Source organism: Pyxicephalus adspersus, chromosome 3 (assembly GCF_032062135.1).
Source record: "Pyxicephalus adspersus chromosome 3, UCB_Pads_2.0, whole genome shotgun sequence".
Classification (NCBI taxonomy): Eukaryota; Metazoa; Chordata; class Amphibia; order Anura; family Pyxicephalidae; genus Pyxicephalus; species Pyxicephalus adspersus.
The window spans coordinates 107,796,591-107,816,942 of NC_092860.1; the positions used below are offsets into that span (position 1 = coordinate 107,796,591).

The 20,352-nt window shown below is 35.8% G+C and overlaps 1 protein-coding gene across 1 annotated transcript; it reads left to right on the top strand.

Moving 5' to 3' along the window:
- Nucleotides 1-8,916: 8,916 nt before the first annotated feature.
- Nucleotides 8,917-16,243, top strand: FGB (fibrinogen beta chain). Its single transcript, XM_072405939.1, has 9 exons — nucleotides 8,917-9,053; nucleotides 9,178-9,195; nucleotides 10,533-10,739; nucleotides 10,878-11,061; nucleotides 11,879-12,106; nucleotides 12,738-12,851; nucleotides 13,710-13,832; nucleotides 14,760-15,045; nucleotides 15,458-16,243. The coding sequence occupies exons 1-9, from the start codon at nucleotides 8,967-8,969 to the stop codon at nucleotides 15,681-15,683; spliced, it is 1,473 nt and encodes a 490-aa protein (XP_072262040.1). The 5' UTR covers nucleotides 8,917-8,966; the 3' UTR covers nucleotides 15,684-16,243.
- The last annotated feature ends 4,109 nt before the right edge of the window (nucleotides 16,244-20,352 follow it).

Consider the following 20,352-nt stretch of genomic DNA (forward strand, 5'->3'; position numbering starts at 1 on the left):
TAATAATAATAATAATAATAATAAAAGGAACAAGATTCTCTAGATTGTCATCTATCCTAAACAATACAACAGATACTAAAGCAGCCCAATTAGATAATTCAATCAAGATTGGGATTTTTTATTTTAGCCAAAATGGCAAAGCATTTCAAAATAAAATAAAAAAATGTCCCAAGGCAAAACCAGCAGAATGATTTCAGCGCTTTTCATAGGATTATTTTTCCTGTTTTCTATTCAGTCTTTCAACAATCTTTCTTAATGCTGTCACATTCTTCTCCATCTTTAATTTGACCAGATTTTGGTAGTCAATCAAAGTGGCTGATTCTAGGAATAATATGTGCCATTCCCTGTGAATTTTAAGTGGTTGAAATTGACTGAAAACTCCAAGCCTTACACTTTACCTAACCCATCATAGAAGCACAGCTCAAAAGATGAGCCCTTATAAGTATATACTAAGATAAAGAACAAGTCTACATGATAAGCATTTCAGTTTTCTTTCCAGACCTTCCCTGCCTTCCCTGAGAGGGCAATTCCCAAACATTACCAGCTTTATTTACCTGTATTTATATAGCGCCATTATATTATACATCATTGTACAAAGTCAATAGTCATGTCACTAGCTGTCCCTGAAAGTCCCACAATCTAATGTCTCTACCATAGTCATATGTCATTATTACAGTCTAAGGTCAATTTTGAGGGAAAGCCAGTTACCCTAACTGCATGTTTTTGGGATCTGGGAGGCACCCTGCACAAATACGAGGAGAACATACAAACTCCTTACAGATAGTGTCCTTGCCAAGATTTGAATTTGTGATGTAATGCTGCAATGCCAGAGTGCTATCCCATTCTATCTCTCATATACAGAAAGCCAGACAAGTTATTGCATGTACACTTGCTGGATAGTGACCTCTTGTAACATGAAAATTTGCAATGCTCAGCATTCTCACATTAAGGTCTGCAATGGATGAGAGGAGCATAAATGGTTTACATTTCTGCAGCTTATAAATGGCGGTTCCATAACACCAAAATGACAACAATAAGGTGATTTATAAAACTGGGGTGGCCTATTCCAATACAAAATTGCCGGGATGAAATACAGGGTCCTGGCTCATGGGTCACAGATGTCCTGTATCTCTTTATCACCTATGATCTCTTTATTCTTAATGAGAGTTCAATTGGCCAGCAACAGCTAATCAGGGCTAATTTCTGTCTGACAATCACAGATCTATTCGCTCAAAGAAAGGAAATGACAAAAAATGGTACATTTCCCCCATGGCCAGATATCCATGATTTTAGACCTAAATTTGGGGAAAAGATTTCACCAGCGAATGTTCCAAAGACAAGTTTTCCCATTACTGCAGAGGAGGGAGAGTTTTTACATTGTACATTAATGATTTATTGGATATTCAACTTAACAAGATTCACCAGTGAATATTGGTTCTGTAATATTGGCTGCTGTAAAATATAGAGTGAATCCTGATTAATCTTTAGGGTATTTCTTATTACTTTTCTTAATGTTTTATAAAAATGCTCCAAAGATTTCAATAGCCATAATAGGATTAACTGATTTTAAAAAGAATTCTCCACATACTCAGGAGATTTTGCTCATATATAGATAGATAGATAGATAGATAGATAGATAGATAGATAGATAGATAGATAGATAGATAGATAGATAGATATAGATATAGATTTAGATTTATATATATTATTTTCATCTAGGTTTGCAGTATTTTGGTTTGATCGTGGTGCTTGGCCAGCAGGGGTTGTTAGAATTTAAAGCAAAAAATTTAAAGATCACTAAGCTTCCTAATTACTTTAGGAAAGTTGGAGAACAAATGTGCTTGGTAAACGCAACAAATTATTTAGTGGCAGCAACCTAGAGCAAACAAATTTGAATGATCTCTGCATAAGTCAATGGCTGCTTTACACGTTTGTCCTTGACTGCTTGATGACCTATATTTTTTTAGTATAAATTATAACTAAAATAATTTGAAAACATTAAACTTTACTGTTCTGTTATAAATGCCCCAGGTATTTTTATCTCTCTTTTGTACTGTATCAAAAAGTAATTTGCTCTTGCACCTATTTCTCAGCTGCAATGACATATTTGAGCACTAGGTGGCACTAGTTACATACACTACAACAACTTGTTATGGCATGGGCTACAAATTACAGTCACAAGTACAAAGCTGTCTGCATACTTTCTAAGAGCTGATTTTATAGTTGTTTGATTACAGAATAAATGAAACATAAAAGTGGTACAGCATCATATCATTATACAGCAAGGTACATTGTTTTATTGACTTGGATAAATACAGGTGTTATTCAGTACATTTTGTGGATCTTTAAGCTCTAATTTAGTTTCAGTAGTCCATAGCAGTACTACTGAAGATAGATGTGATATTGACCTTAGAATAAGCACTTAAAGAAGAACTATACTCAAAAAGGAAAAAAAATTACATATAACATTTACAAAAAATATATCTGATATCTTCTTCTATTCCTCCTGCAGTGTATGGCGCCTGGCTCACCACCATAAGGGAGATATACATAGGCCACCGGTCGTTCCCTGATATCCACATTAGCCAATGGAAATGCTACCTGATGTGTTCTTTAACAACCACTGACCCCTGTTGTTAATGGATACAGTGGGGAGTGGAAATGCTCCCCAATGTGTATCTCCCTTGATCTCCCTGTATCTCCAGGTCCATCTATTTCTGTGGCACTGGCAGTATGGAGAATGGAAAGGAAAGATGAGGATAAGTCATATTCTACTTTAAGGGTTTGTTTTTTCTACAAATATTTTTCCCCTATAAGTTGGGTGTTAAGTTGTATGAAATGCCAAATACGTAATCAGAGAATAAGGCTTTGTATCGCTCTATGGAACTGTGATTGAATGAACACAATACATTCAATGTTTTACTCAAAATGATAGTGTAAATAATATTTAATTGAGTTTAGGATTATTACACCTCTGAGGTTGACTTATTAAAAGAGTGGAGACTGTTCACATTGCCAAGTGAATGTTAGGCCTAGTCTCCATTGTTGGCAAATAGGACAAATTTCAATGATTTTGTTCACCCCTGAATCACACAGTAACTGGCTTTCACAACCACAATTATGTTATACAGAGTGACAATATACATGAAAGCGATAATATTGCTTTGGGTCTAAAAAAAATTGTGTATTGCAATGATCAAAGTTGGCAATGCAACAAACTGTGTAAAAACACTTCCATTTAGAAAGCACTATGCACATCAGGACCACTTTGGTGCTGCAAGTGTAGCATTTTTGATTGAGGGTTTATTGCTGCAAAAGATCATCCTGAACTTTATGACAGGTCCTAACCCACAAGTAGGTGATATGTGTTTAAAAAAAAAATACTAACAAAAAAAGCATGTAAAAGTGCAATCATTTTTTAAAGGTTTTGTAATCAGGAATTTTTACCAATATTGAAGATAACCCCCTCATAAATACAGTAAATACGTGTTACTTTGAATACCCAATCATATGTTAGCAGAAATTCTGTTTTTTATTTTTCTTGCACATGACTGGATTCACGGGTTCACTTTATTTACAAACATTCCCTTTGAGAAGTTTGAGCTCATGCTTTGCAAAGTTACATTAATATATGAAAATGTGTTGCTTAATAGTGTTGCATATCCATACTATTTTTGCTACCTTTTGTAGTTATTCTGCCACCTCTCTTAGGGTTAAGAACTTAGATAATGATTGCAGAAGTAATCTTTGTACCAACATTTGTCCTTCAAATGATTGTGAACCCAGCAAAGTGCATTGTCCGGTTGATCAAACAGAAGGAAAAAAAAGCAAATATTGCATCCATTTAGCCATTTGTTTCATAAATTTAAAACATTAAACAGGCAGTGAATATATATATATATATATATATATATATATAACAATTTTGTCATTATTACACATATAAACCAATGACCGGTGTGCAAATATGCCTGTCATGTGTATAAGACAGCTCCATGCATTGAATCAGGTTCTCTGGTGTAGTAAAGTCTTTCACTCCAAGGACATGTGTATACAATCATTTAAAATATTAAAACTCTTTTATTAAATTATCAAACAGCAAGCTAATAGAGTTAACAGTACAAAATTGTGCTATTTTGAGTGGCCAACAATAATTTATGCCTGAAAAAATGTCTTGGCTTAAAATGGTACAATTTCGAAAGAGTTGTCTTTGTAATATTTTATTTAAAAAAGATATAAAGTTTTAAAGGTTAAATACACAAATCTTTGGTACTGATGACTTTACTACCCTGGAGTAATTTAAAAACATACATACATGTCTAGCAACCAACATGATATATTTGACATTTTAGCTGCCGTTTCTATGCAGGTGGATACCGGATACTGCTTGAACAATTTTTTAAACGAAAACAAAGGTTTTCAAATATATGTTCGGATTTTATGTGGCATTGTATTGATACACCTTGATACATATAAATTGAGTAAATTTTATTTTAAATAAAAAACAATATACAGTGAAATACAGATAAACAGATTTAAAATACCTCTTTTTGAACAGACTTCAAAAATACCTCCTCAACACATAAATACACAATTGCATTAGGTTTGTGAGACAAATTGCATATATGTTAATATATGATAGCAACGCGTTTCACAGAACTGGGTCTGCTTCATCAGGTAAGAGGAGGGGATCAAGAAAAAAAAAAAATATATATATATATATATATGTGTGTGTGTGTGTGAATGTTTAATATAATAAAATACATTCTTTTGTTACTTTGTTTATGTATGTCAAATAATAAATCATGGCTTACATATATCAAGTTGAAGTCAGAAAAGTACATTCATGCATCCTATCCCCCCTTTCTCACCTCTCTGACCTCCACGTAGTGTTCACCATATTCTAGACAGGATGCATGGATGTACTTTTTTTACTTCAACTTGATATATGTAGGTCATGGTTTAATATTAAGCTTAATAAACATAAGTTGACAAAGGAAAACTGTAATTAGACCATTCCTCATTTCTTCTCTCTTCTCTTCTTTTTATCTCAGTGGGATTCAAACCTTTAGCTATAAGGCAGGAGCACTAATCACTACAAACTTATGTATCAACACCAACACTTATGTTTCACCATCCTATTCAAACTTTGACAACAAGGCTTATCTTGTGTGACCGCTATGGATGAGAAACTTAATTTCTTTATAGAACACATTGATACATAAGGTTCTTCTTTTTATCTAAATACACAGATATCACAGCATAATTAAGAAACTACCACCAGGGTCCTGTGACTGTTTCTCAATATTGTATGTTCTTTCCTGCAATGTGACTCATATGAGCTGGAGTAAGCAAGACATTTACTTTACAAATATATATGAGAAATAGGTAAACTGCAGGTTGCTCATCTCGTTCCCATTCAATAATTCCCTTTTACCTGTATCCCATAGCACTGGATTTTTTGTGGTCCATTTATAATGTAGGAAATATTGTCCCTATTTGCTGATATATTTGTGTTCTGGATCTAAATGTACACAATGTTCTGCTTTGTAAAAGAATAACATGGGAATATACACTGACAGTGGAGGTGGGAGACAAGTTTTTATTGTATTGAGAATCACATCTTCTAATCCTGTGGTTTAATTTACCTATCTAACAGATCCTTTTAGACAGCAGATATCATATATATCAACATTAAATATTATACATTACTGAAAGCTTCATCTTTCATTCCTCATTGAACATCCATTGTCTCACATAATCTAGTCCTAGATCCCACAAAACAATTTCACTATTCACACAATATCTCATATTACATCCTAAAAACATAATACTTTTTAAGAAGACCCCATCCTTCATCCTCATTTTTTTCTGAATAAACCTCATTCCACCAGTTCCTACATTGCTATTGTGTCCTATAGAATACCTACTTCTAACAATACTGTACTGTGAAATAAGGGGAATTACTTTTAGTACAAAGGCAGGTAGGATAATTAGATGGGCAATTGTTTTTGAGAGAGATTTTTTTTGTATCTTATGCCAGAATGTAATTTCATGTACCTGCTTTTGCACCTTCATAATGTTCCTGCATTGCAGCACAATGTATAGTAATGTACTATAATTTGTTTTGGTGCACCATATTAAAAAAAATGGTGCATGTTAATTTTTTTGGTGTGTTTTGATATGCTGTCAGTTCCTTCAAATTAATGTACTGTGTTAATTTAACACAGGGGTGTCAAACTCTGGCCTCCAACGTCCTTTTTTTTTGGCCCCCAAAGAAATCCTAAATATGAACTTGCAACTGGCCCGCCGCTGCATTGCAATAGCGCTGCCCGGCATAACTCGTGTCTATAGACCAGCGGCCTTTCTGCCTATGCGTGGCCCTGCATTAGAATGTTTATAGACGCAAATAATGCCGGGAATTTTAGTAGCGGCGTTATTTCAATTAAGAGGGAGTTTCAGCGGCGGGCCACTCATAACAATATAGATCCACATTGGCCGTGTCTGGCATTTCCAGCACTCCCCCGCACCTGTACTTTTCCTTGCTACTCCAAGGAATGGACTTGAATGTTGGATTTTCATAGATAGCTATTAATATTGTTAGCCTTTGCCAAAAAGGTTGCCATTGAAATTTAACTTAGAAGGCTACAAATAGAGAAAGAGACATAAGATTCTTTCTTTAACAAAACTTTAAAAATAATTTTTTATGCCTCTTTTTTCTATTTTAAGCTTTTTCCAGATTGAATGTGAAGCAAAAGCTCTTTGTTTCCATATGAAAAGGGTTTATATCTAATGAAAAGGAAAAAGTTCCTCAATTTTTTCAATAACTTTCAAGGTTGGTCCGCGACTTTGTCTACGTTTTTAATTTTGGCCCTCTGTGTATTTGAGTTTGACACCCCTGATTTTACACATGGCCTATGTACATAGGCATGTGTTAAATGAATGTATTGGAAGGTAAAGGTGTGGATAATCCTTAATACTTTTAAAGTTGATAAACACTTGTACCCAGGATTTTGCAGAAATAGGATACACATGATTGTCAGGCAACTACCATTTGCAGCATAAGAAGCATAAACCCCCATTTTATTTGTATAAAATATTTCATTTTAATAATATATTCCTTTGTAGGGGCTCATTACTTTGCAGACCCCAGGACATCCTAATGTATTAATGTTCCTAAGTTCAATAGTAGCTATCACCTTGTTATTTCTAAACCTTTCTATGACCTTTGTACCAGATCAGTTTGGTTGGTAAATTTGCTTTGGAGAATAATTGTTGGTATAAGAATTTCTCTGTGTTCTAGATATGAGATAATCCTCCACCTGATATGCCCCATGTTTGTGTGTTAGTGTCTGTTTTCCTTTGCCTGACCATTGGCCGCGATGTTTATTTCTTGTATACACAGGGCGTCATGGGTTTATCACTTTTTGCACCTTGGAGTAGGTGGAAGACGTCCGGTGCATCATAGTGTTTTCTATTATCACCAAAGGGGTTGCCACAATGTGAATTTTAAAATCCATCCATAATGCCAGAAATTAACAAATTTTAAATGTACAAAGGCTCACCAAATTATTACGTTAATGTTTTGAAACATTGCATTGAAATATTGACTAAAAATGTATTCAGTAAAAGTTGTATCAGGTAGCTTCCAAACTTTCTGCATTGACCAAAGTACTAGGCTTGATCATTGTGGCATGGCAGAGATAACTTTGTGCCCATCTGACATTCTCTGCAAGGTTCCATCTTATAGTCTGTGTTGAAAGAGCAGATCCCCATGCAATTCATGGCTTCTTTCAGCATTTTGCATGGTTAGTGTACAATGGCTAAGCTTTTAAATTATCTATACAACTGTGTACTCTCGTGTGAGATTCTATATGTAGCGTCCCACCCGCTGCTGCCCATAGAGAATGAATGTGGGGGGACAGTGAATGGTTCAGTACCATTGGCTTTTGCTTGCTGTAATATGTTCAAAAAGCAGCTGGCAGCTGGCAAGGTGACATCCTCCAGGAGCCCTTCATTTAGTGGGTATGTTCCTGTTAAGGAACCAATTTTCTGCAGAGACTACTCACTTACCCTATTTGTTTTGGTTCTTCACTGACCAAACCAGTGTGGTGTTGCTCCATCACTGCTTCCTTGCTGTCAATTAAGATTTTGCAATGGTAGTGTATGGTCCCGGTATTGGCAAATTGTATGTGATAAACTATTGCATATACCTTATCATTTAGGTGTACATCACACCTTATTATTAATTTAGATTATTATTAATAATAAACAGGCTGCTGACACACAAAGAATATCCTTACCCTTTTTTTAGTTCACCACACCATGATGCACAGATGTTTCATATCTGTATGTTCTGGTGCATTAAAATGCATGTGCATTGGTATGTGTTGCAAAGTGTTGGGAATTCAGCATTCTAAACTGATAATGAAGCAGTAATCAGTAGGAGTAATCTCCAAGACTGGAGAAGATAAACCATGATGGTGGAACCTGGGTGATCCAACAAAACTGGAATGGATTGTGCTATGGAAGGGTTGTTATCAGTTGCATATAGTACGTAGGCTCAAAGTTTTTAATTTTATTTTTTTCTAATAGTAAACTATACTGATAGTTTAGTAAGTCTTGTTCTGGTAAGCACTTAAATCTATAGGGATTTATTGTGCATTTATTGCACAGATTTATTGACTTGACACAAATTTATCAAGCAGTTCTAAACTAAAACTTAATGTACATCAACTCTTACTTGAGCAATGAACTATTTTTACTGGCACCATCCACCTCCGCTTACCATCCACCTCCACCTTTATAACTCAGAGTTCCAGTAAACAGGACAAGAGGAAAGATTACCTATTAACACATTTTTTGTGCAATGCTCATCCAATCAGAGGACAGGCAGAAGTCACATGGTATGTCTACTGAGCTATAAAAAGAAAACTTTAGATCCAGAGTGACTATTACAACAAAGCATGGCTAAATTATTGAGGGTGGTCGTGTTACTAGTCCTCTGCGCCTCAGCAGTGTGGTGCGTTAGCGATTATGATGAGGATGATGGGGTAATTAGACAATCATACAATATATTGTCTTTATGTTAAGGTCATATTTATTAATGGTCATTGGTAAAATTCAAAACTATACCTAACAGTTCATAATTTATCTTTTTATTTTTTTCTCTTGCAGGTTGAAACACCAAAGAAGGTATGTATGCAGGATTATTTTACTGCTACTTCTTTTGTGTTTGTTAGCTAAATCAAAAATATACATAGGTGGGCATTTGTTAACAGAATCATTTTCACTCTAGCCTGTGTACATTTCAGGCTAAAAAAATAAAATTATTTTTTGAATTTATAGGGGTATTACAGTTTAAATGAATCTTAGTAAATAAATCCACTTAGGTTACATGACTATAATTAAGCTTAAGCATATTATCGTTTGATATATGTACTGCATATATTTATATTTATTATTACTTTATTTATTATTTATTATTACTGCATTTAGCATTATTTACAAGAAATTTTTCTGTTTTGTAACCTGATTATTAATAGTTATACCTGTCCAGCTATACCAACTTCCTGAATTACCATATACAACTCAGGGTACATCACATACCCACCTATCATACAGTGTACTCCCAATTATCTTTCAATGAAAACATTTGTATCACGTGAACAATAAGAAAACATCATCCCTCAAAATAAATTAGTGAATGTTATGCAAATTACTTTTAAAGAATGATTTTTCCATATTGTTTTATGCTGAACAAATGTTGAAAGATAATTGAGTCTACACTATATGATGGGTGGGTATATAAAATGTATTGCTGTATATTTATTAGTATTGTATAAGAAAATGTCACCACTTTCCACATCAACACCTAGTGCACTGGATGGGTTGAGGAACATTCCCCTAACTTATAGCTATCAATCATCATCTTCAATCCAACATAAAAATGTGATTTGATTTGTTACTACAATGATCATCATTACCTGTAATGACAAATATTAGCTAATTTCTGTAATCATACCATCCATATATTTATTCTGGGATGATAGGGCCAGATCAGTGATGATGCTTAAAGCAGTAAATATATTTCATATGCTTTTAATGATTATGCATAGCCTGGTGTGAGAGGGTGTCATGAGGGTGAATGATCTTCTGGCACTTCATTCCTATCGGTGCCATCAATACCTCCACTATGACATGGATGAGAGGTAATACCTGTCGTACAATGGTTAAGTACCTTTGGACCCCAAAACAGATATTCTGCCCACCAATTTTGCTTCTATATAGTGTTTGTTTTCACTTATAAGCCTGATTGCTATTAAGATTTGCCTTGTTCATTAGTGAGTTTATTTGGGCTATAACATAAATAATTTATTATGATTCTTCTGTTTCAAGTAAAGTGCAAACTATATACTATATAAAGTAATGGATCTGGTAAAATGTGCCTAATAAGAATGCAATTATCAGGCAACATTTCATAATGAAACTTTTTCCATTGACTTACTGGTTATATTTTGGGCACATTTTAGGAAGTGACTGAAGGAGGAGTAGATGCCAGAGGACATCGCCCACTTCTAGCTGGGCAAAAACCAGCTCCCACCCGAAGACCTCCCCCACCACCTGTAAGTGGAAGTGGTTACAGAGCACGTCCCACCAAACCTCCAGCAAAAGGGCAGAAGAAGGAAGCTATTGTATATCCTGATGAAGGAGGCTGTAAACATGCATATGAAGAATTGGTAAGAACACATTATGCTGCACAATTGTATCATGATGACAAATGAAAAATTAAATGCAAACGTGCAGAGCAAGAGTAAATAGTAATGTTGGTAACTTTGACCTGTATACTTAAAAGTTTGTTTTAATTGCTCTTTTAGGGAGTATTATGTCCAACTGGTTGTGAATTGAGAAGTGAACTTTTAAAACAAGAAAAAACTGTCAAAGATAGCCTGTCATCAGTCCGTCCCAGAGTGGAGTCACTGTCACAGTCATCAACCAACATCTACAAGTATGCTTCACTTCTTGGAGACAAGGTGAAGGAGAGACAACAGGTCAATGAAGGTACTTCACAATATACAGATTTTTTATTATGCCCCAGTGCCATAAAAACAAAATGCAACAAGATCCCTTTCCTTGAATATTATTATATTGTAGGGTCTATTTTCAAATTTTTTGAGACAAAGTTCAAACAAGTTTTACCAAAAACTCACATTCACAAAGTTCTTCCACTGGATTTGATTTGGTAAAAACTGATTCACACAAATATTAACTGGATCCAATTTGTAAAGGGTGTTGGGTGTTTGAAATGTTGTTTGTAGCTGGAATAATTAAATAATAAGAAATCACAATTATAATCTATTTTACCATTTAAAATGTCACTAAGACAGGGCAGGGAAAGGAGTACATAAATAGAATATATGTTGAACCAATACAGGTCAAAATATCCAAGGGATGCAAAAGCCAAGCAACATTTAAACCCTGAAAACCCCAAGTAGTCAGATCAAAAATGTAATAGCTGTCTCTCATACTCTGATTGAAGAAAATATTTGGCTCTCTGTGGTCAAGGCCTGGTTCACAACTATGCGGCCATTACAGTGAGGGTTGCTATCATACATCAATGTAGAGTACATACAGTACCATGCTTTGCGGTGTAATGCACAGCAGGTCCACTACCAGAAAGGGACATTGGGATGCCATTAAAATTGAATAGTACCAATGCTTGTTAAATGTGTTACTGTACAAGCAGTTTAGGATCCACAAACAATTCACTGATACTAGCTTAAATTACAGAGTTAAAGTACAGATTTTTTTATAACAGACTTGAAAATGATTTATGTAGCTTTATGTGATATTTTATCTCTAATATCCTCTTTTTCAGGCAATCAGAATGTTATAAATGAATACAATGAAGATCTGGAGGAGCAATACACTTATATCAAAGTAAATATGGACAACAACATCCCATCCAACCTCCGTATCCTTCGTCAGGTGTTGGAAAACCTGCGATCCAAAATCCAGAAACTGGAAGCCACCATATCCACCCAGGTGGAGAACTGCAAGTCTCCATGTGTTACAACATGCAATGTTCCAGTGGTGTCTGGCAAAGGTATCTTCTAATATATTATGCAATGTTATCCCATTGCAGACAGTATGACCATGCTACTAAGAAGAGAACATAGAGTTTATAGAATTTAATTCTTTATATAAAGTATAAAATTTTATGATCAATCTATATATATATATTTAAATCATACCTGCAATTATGTGGTTTTCATTTATTTTAGAAGCTTTGCTCTAAATGCATACTCTAGTCCTGTATGCCTTGGTTCTGTAGTTTCATGGCAATGATGGGAGGTTAGGTTGTAATACAGTCAGAGTGGGTTGGTACAGATGTTTTTGAGAAAGGAGACATAATTCTGAGAGCTGGGGATAAATAATGTGCCCCTTGCTAAGTCATTGCATCTTGGTAGAGTTTTCTACCTCCAGTTTTCTTTCTATGATTTGTTGAATTTGGTATTTAGCATCTTACACCTTTATTATAGGTGACAACTAAACCCAGACCTAAAACCTAAGCTTATGTAATTTTCATGTACTTATAAAAAATGCAATATTTAATAGAATAGACTGTAAGCTCAATACTACACCTGGCTTGCTCTATGCAAGCTTTTCACATACATAGATATATTAGGTGTGCTGTGTGTTTTTCTGTATATCTGAATGTACATGTATTATTGCAGAGTGCGAGGAAATCTACAGAAAGGGTGGAGAGACATCAGAGATGTACCTCATTCAACCAGATGAGTTCTTCAAGCCATTCAAAGTTTATTGTGACATGACCACACAAGATGGAGGTAAGGAGGGGTGTAGGTTGTACTGTGACAGAATAGACTGGATACAAAGTTCTGCCTATGATATACAGATTTGTACTGGTGCATAGTAAAAATAGTTCAGTGCTATTTATAATGGATTAAACCAGCACACTTGTTGAGGACAGCAATAGAACTGAACCAGTGGTGCCTATAGTTAACATGAGTTCACAGTATATTAGTGCACATACTGAGGGGGTCTTTCTTTAAAGCAAGAAATCTGATATGAAGGGGAAACTTTCAGGTCCTTGTGTTTTAATGTCAGTAACTGCTTCTACACCAGGAAATATTTTAGTCAATTTCAGATTCTCTGCTTTATATATAGACCCCTTGGTGTATGTGGAAAAAAAGATCTTAAAATGAATCTGTCATTTGTCCATGCAATCCATGACTTTAAAAATCATTATGCACTTCCACAGAGTTATGATTACAGATTTTATTTTTTATTTTTTCGGAATACTTGTAGACATTGAGACATTGTGAGCACACACTGTTGTACTAAAAGCAAAAGTGTTGCAGCAGTTTTTTTCCCTGGTACAATAATCAGCTTAAATCAATCAAAATAAAACACTTTATTTAAAAAAAGGAAACCAAAAAGGTTAAATGCGGCACATACACCTAACACAAACAATGCTTGTCATTGGGTAATGCACAGGTTCACTTGAAGACTTTTGGAAAGCTTGCTTACATTCAAATAATGTCTAATATCTTTGTTCTGTATATATATATATATATATATAAACATAGTCACCCATTCAGCAGCTTTGGGTTTTTGGAAGCATTTAGAATAGTCAAATATTTTCATATATATACTCAGTGTGTTTATTTTATGCAATCGCTCAGGATGGACTCTGATCCAGAACAGACAAGATGGCAGTGTTGGCTTTGGCAGAACATGGGATTCTTACAAGAACGGATTTGGAAATATTGCTCGTGATGGTGGAAAAGGAATCTGTGACTCACCAGGTAAGCTTTATTCATATACATTTATGTTTTTTAGAGTTGATAACTAAGGCATTTATTTTTTTCATGAAACACTCAGAATAAGTGAATTAATTAGCCCTGTTTGAGCTTTTTCTATTGTTTCTATTGGGAGCTCCCCCTATTTTTTTATTGCCCGGTCTTTTGCTCTCGGGGTTACAAAGTCACAGGGTTGTAGTGGTTGACCTTTGCAGATTTCTGCAGAGTTTACAGTAGACTTGAATTGGTCATCTAGGGTTTGATGATAGCCACGACTAGAGTGGGAATAATTAATGTGATCCTAAAAGATCGATCAATATAATACTATCTGAGTGCAATATGCATTTATAAATGTGTAATTGTCATGGTTAAAGTTTATCACTGCTCTGCAGAGTGTGTTTTAGTTTTTAGTGCTTCTATACAAAATTGATAAATATGAAAGCAAGAGTTTTTATTCTTTGAAAACAAAAATGTTTGCTGCTAAATGCGTGACAGGAATTTTTAGGGCTTTTGTGCATTTCAGAACTGTAATCACAAGTCAGAAAAGGCAAGCTTACACAAAGCCCAAAGCTCATTGACACGGGGCTATATAGTTCTGTAGTTCAAATCTATGATGTAAACAAAGCCTTGTTGACAAGTAAATATTAAGATACAATGAGGCTGACTTTAAAATGTGTTGTTGTGTTCAGTTTAATTACACAATGATGTGCAAATTAAAAAAATAACCAAATCTGCCTGTTCATATAATTGGAAAATTATAGTGAGTTTTCACTTAATTTTTCAACTCCTGTCTGCTACGCAACCTTTTAAAGCAATGGGTGAGGTTATTTCTTAACCCTGGGTAAAAAATAAGATTTCCTTTTTGGGCTTTTCCAGTATTATGCATTGGCATTGTTTTGTAATTGTACAAAATATTTCTTTTTTATTTCTTAGGTGAATTATGGCTGGGCAATGACAAGATTAGCCAAATTACAAATCTGGGCCCCACTGAAGCTTTGATTGAAATGAAAGACTGGAACGGTCAAAAAGTAACTGCTCAGTACACTGCTTTCACCGTACAAAATGAGGCAAATAAATATCAGCTGTCTGTCAGTGGCTACAAGGGAAATGCAGGCAATGCTCTTATGGATGGGGCATCACAACTGAAAGGAGAAAACAGAACCATGACAATACACAATGGCATGTTCTTCAGCACATTCGACAGAGACAATGATGGATGGTATGTATAAAGCTTGAAGCACATTTACCATTTATTTCTATTGTATATTGTTCATTATTTTACAGACTACATTGGATCAATAACATCAGCTTCTACTTGAGTTTACAACTTAATTATTTTGGCTTTCTAAAAGAATTAATAATAATAATAAAAGCACAAAACACACATACTCTATGGCCTGTCTTGTCAGAATAATAAACGCTTCCCGTTATATTTTGGATTTTGGTACTGGAATACAGCATCAGTGCGAATTCAACATACAAATAGAATTTGTTATGTGAATAGAACTCAGAACCCTGGAAGCTGCAGGGCCATAATAACAATATGGGCCTCTATGACAACTTTAATATCCTTAAGTCTTCACACATTTCCGTAACATTGGCTTAACATATGCTACTTATTTTATCTTTAGGTTAACTGCAGATCCAAACAAACAGTGCTCAAAAGAAGATGGCGGTGGATGGTGGTACAATAGATGCCATGCTGCAAACCCCAATGGCAGATATTACTGGGGTGGTCATTACACATATGATATGGCAAAGCATGGCACAGATGACGGAATGGTATGGATGAACTGGAAAGGGTCTTGGTACTCAATGCAGGAGATCAGCATAAAGCTTAGACCATACTTCAATTAATAGAAGACCGAAAATACTTTTGTGCGCAACAGAAAAACAAGAAATCATAATAAAGGTCTTCAAAAGCACATGAATCAACTTTAAGTGGCTTATATGATAATATTCCATACAGCATTATAGGGGAGAACTAAACTAAACACGAGGCAGGCATGGTTATTAAATCCAAGAGACATTCTTTGTATGATCATACCATGAACATTCATTCATAAATTTACTATAATATAATTTATTTTTATGAGAGAAAAAAATGTATACTGTTTAAGACATTGTGGGAATGATTTTAAAATAGTTGAGCAAAGAACACTGTAGCGAACTTGGAATAGTAATCCACAATGTCAATACACATTCTTTGTTTTAATTGAAAAGTAAAAGCTGAAAAGTTTTGGTCCACAACCACTCAACTTTGCTCTAGTTTTTGTTAACCTGTCTCTAAGTGTTCATTCAGAATGAAATAACATCTTTTATTATTCAACACTATGACTATGCCTTTTAAAACTTTGTAAATGCTGTTATGTTGATGTCAACAATGAACTACATAACAATAAAGCCACTAAAGAATTCTCTGAATCCATAAAGTTTGTTTTAAAAAATTAAAAACAAAAAAATATTGTGGGCTAGAATTGTTTATATTTCTTTTAAAGAAAACCAAACCGTGTATCCCAAATTGAATTTCAACTGTTTTTGTTGCTTGTAAAAATTGTTTGGTGTTATATCTTTCAGGGCCTCTATCATATTGCTTTTTGTTGCCTTTTGGTAGCAATTTAAAAATGAAAAACAATTTTTTTTCTTAGATTTCATATACAAGATTCCATTATAGAGCAGTAACTGCAACACACTGAACTGGGGACCACTCACCTTTAATTAATGTCACACCCATACTCAACAACTACACTATAACCCCTTCCCTTTCATGCAATTTGTAAGCTATCTGCACATGTGAGATGATCACCCAACGTGGTTCATGGATCTCAGTCGCACCCCCCCCTGTGTACATCGCTCGTACGTTCATCTGTCACTCTTTTGTTGTTGGAAACATGTTGATTTATATTAATAATCACAAAAGATTGTTACTAGCGAGAAAAATTGGTCATGTGTAAGCAGCCCTACTCTCCTACTTAATCTGAACATCCATTAAAATCTATTATACAGATATCTTCTTTCTGTAACTATCCAACTAATAGAGCAGACCTACATATATAGGTCTATGGGCACTGCAACCATAAATTTGATAACTGAATTACATCCTACTTCTCATATAAATAATAATTTAAAAAAACAATTACCCTTGTCAGAGGTTTCGGGATAATAGTCAACAGGATATGACCAATAGTATTAAAATCCCAATATTAATATATTTTAAAAACACACACATCAATGCTATAAATACTAATTGGATGGTCACATTTTGCAGGTAATCTGCTTATGATAAACGGCATATAGATCAATGCATCAATAAAACAATAAGGGGCATTTAAAACCCATAGTGAGCTTTCTGCAAGCTAAGCCGTGGGGTCCCTCTGCTCCCATACAGCCACATGCAAATCTGGTTTCCTGCAGTTACCTGAAGCAGTTAGCAGGGTTAACTGTTTTCTTTATAAGATATTAAATCCTAATATGAGCATCAACCTTAGGCCCTAATATGTAAATAGAACTAAATTCACCAGTCTTAACTCCATTGCCAGCGCTGACATCTCAACCTATTCCTCTTCTGGGTTTGGGTTTTTGGCCATCTTAATTAAGATAACTACTGGGGATGGAAGTTTGTTAATTACTGCAAATAAAAAACTTCTTTTCCCTGAGTAACTACAATTATTTCTCTACTACATCAGCACCAAAAGTTGTCACACAGACTGGACTTTTTCCCCAAACATATCTGCTTTGGTCAATCTCCATTACATGGGGCATTGATGGCATCATTGGTTGCAGGAAAGATAGGGATGTTTGTGATTTTCATTTTATAGGAGGTGACAAGGACACTGCATTTTGTCAAGATTAACAGGTATATTCTTTACTTGCTAAGAATGTTCTTGACCTGTAAAAAGTATTACTGTATAGTGCCCCCTTGGGCCTAAAATGTCATAAATATTTTCTAACTTCAATGTGGTCCATTTGATGGAAAAAAACTTTCTTGTATTGTCACATGAGATGTATCATGGGTAACAGGGTAGCTGCAAGTCAGGATGGTGAACCCTCCATGTCACCAGCACAGTTGGTAGAGATGTGCACAGTGCGCAGAGTCTAAGCAGCTGCCCGGTCTTTACCAGAGTCTCTAGAGGTGAGGGTGTTGCGCTGTGAGCAACTGCCAGGTTGCGGCCCCCATGCACGCAGAGGCAGGTGACTGCTGACAGGCAGGAACAAGACGTGGTACGGGGGCGTGGAGCAGAGAGTAGTCAAGGAAGCCAGAGGTCAGGGCAGGCAGCGATCAGGAGTAGTCAAGGTCAAGCCGTGGTCAATACAGGAAGAGTCAGGAACGAGAGAAACAAACAACAGGAACCTGGAAGCAGAGCCAAAGGAACTCCTTGTTCAGGCAATTTCCTGTTGCCCTTTACTTTCTTTTAAGGGCAGGTCATGTGATGGATGGAGCCATGTGACCTGCTGCATCCTATCCTACCACCAGAGGGGGTGCTGGAGACTAGAGGTTGGTGGTGTTCACATCTCCACCAGCAAGGGGGAGCCCGTCTGTGAAACACTCTAGTCATTTGAGGTAGTTTAGCAGCTGACTGGGAGTCACATGACCTAGACCAGAAAGTGAGCTGAGGAGGTGATGCCTTAGCAGAGCTGGTGCTGGCAGAAGAGGAGCGTAAGGTGGGTGGCACTGAAGGTGACACAGATCCCCTGGACCTGCAGGAATCTGTGACACATATCTAAGGATTGATAAAGGGCAAAATAGTACATTTTCAGAAATGGATTTAGATATGCTTTAAATTACCTCCTTGCCCAGGCAAAGCTATGACAACTTATATTTAATTAAGATTTGCATAAAATCAAATAACACTGAACCTTTAGACATCCAGAAAATGTAATGCAGTTCTATTAGTGCTTGTTCTGTAATTGTTATCCTTTTGTTAATTGTTTACCTTTTACTGCATTCCTGTTTAGAACTTATCTATTGACAAACTGCTGTAAAGTGGTAATACAAGTAATAGTCTTGGGGAGGGGGGGGGGGGGATTATTCAGGAGATCATACTCTGTTCAACTTGTAAGGCTCATTACATGACCTGAAAATGCAAGGGGGGGCCCAAAAGAAACATGACTGTCCTCCATGTGGCTGGACCGTGATTGGAGGAAGTTTGATTAAGGTCAGTGCTTGTTCCCTTATCCCTTGCCCGTCAGTAGCCAGGCAGACACCTCTGTGAAACAATCTCACTCCTCAGGCAGTAATTGTTTTTAAATGCTTTTCTCGTTACCCTGTTGAAAATGTGATGTCAAATTTCAGGGAGCAAAGAACTTGTTTGAAATTTTTGTTTTCTTATTGGCAAAACACCCATGGAATCATTACAAATGAGTGATGTTAGACAAGAGTTTTCAAATGGTTTCCACGCTTCAAAAAAGGAAATTTAAGCATCGAGGATCAACCCAGTACTGGACACCCTTCAAACAGCCGGAACAACAAGAACAGGTCTTCAGTCACAATGCGCTGCACTGAGTTCCATGTCACTCCTGTAGCTTCTGACAACTCGTCGAATGTGTAACCACGGACTTCATAGATTTTTTCGCAAGTTTTTCTAATGTTTTCGTTGTTCTGGCTGCTTGAAGAGCGTCCAGAATGGGGTTGATCCTCGATGCAATATTTTAAATAAATTCTTTACTCCCTCAAATTTGACAGGGTAATGAGAAAAGCGTTTAAATACAATCACTGCCTGAGGAGTGAGATCATTTCATAGAGGTGTCCACCTGGCTAGGGATAAGGGAACAAGCACTGACCTTAATCAAGTCATGTTTCTTTTGGGTCCCAACCTTGTAATGTCAGGTCATGTAATGAGCCTTGAAAGTTGAACAGAGTATGATCTCCTAAATAACCCCCCCCCCCCAAGACAATTACTTACCACTATTACCACTTTACATCAGTTTATCAATGGATAATTCCCTCCACTTGCGGTCCAGCCACATGGAGGACAGTCCTTTTACCTTTGGGTCCCCCCTCATATCATGTTTTTGTGGATAAGAGATGGGGTGTATGGCAGGCTGCAGTGTTCCAACTCATCATTGCCTTGCTACCCTTTGTGAACTGTCAAAATAAAATCTTACTCTTGACCAATAAGTTTGATTACATACTTTTTACTAGGCTCCTGTGATATTCCTTTCCTTAGTTTAGTCTTACCTGTCAATTTTTTGTTGTGTAGACTGGGACAGGTGACCCTAGAGTTGCTTATCCATGTTTGGTTTGTGGTTAATGCTTGATCAAGTGCTGAAGTTCATTTATGTTTAGTTTTCTATGGTGATTCACTGCACAGATACCTGTAATCGTAATAATTTATATTGCCTGTCCACGATCTTGTACAGGTAATACAATGTATAAACCTTATTAGGGGATACCACTGTTCCTAACTTTTGTTACTTCTCCGCAAATGTTGCTTTTAGTATTTACAAATATTATGAAGGCCAGATGTGGATTGGTTTTGCCCTTGTTTAACTTTGTTTATAACTTTACACTCAGTAAAATAAAAAA

Bases quoted from the DNA above. Each gene is read 5' to 3' on its own strand.
- FGB (XM_072405939.1), top strand. From the start codon at position 8,967: ATGGCTAAATTATTGAGGGTGGTCGTGTTACTAGTCCTCTGCGCCTCA. The intron at 11,062-11,878 runs GTACTTCACAAT...CCTCTTTTTCAG, and splicing joins GAGACAACAGGTCAATGAAG to GCAATCAGAATGTTATAAAT. The intron at 12,852-13,709 runs GTAAGGAGGGGT...GCAATCGCTCAG, and splicing joins CATGACCACACAAGATGGAG to GATGGACTCTGATCCAGAAC.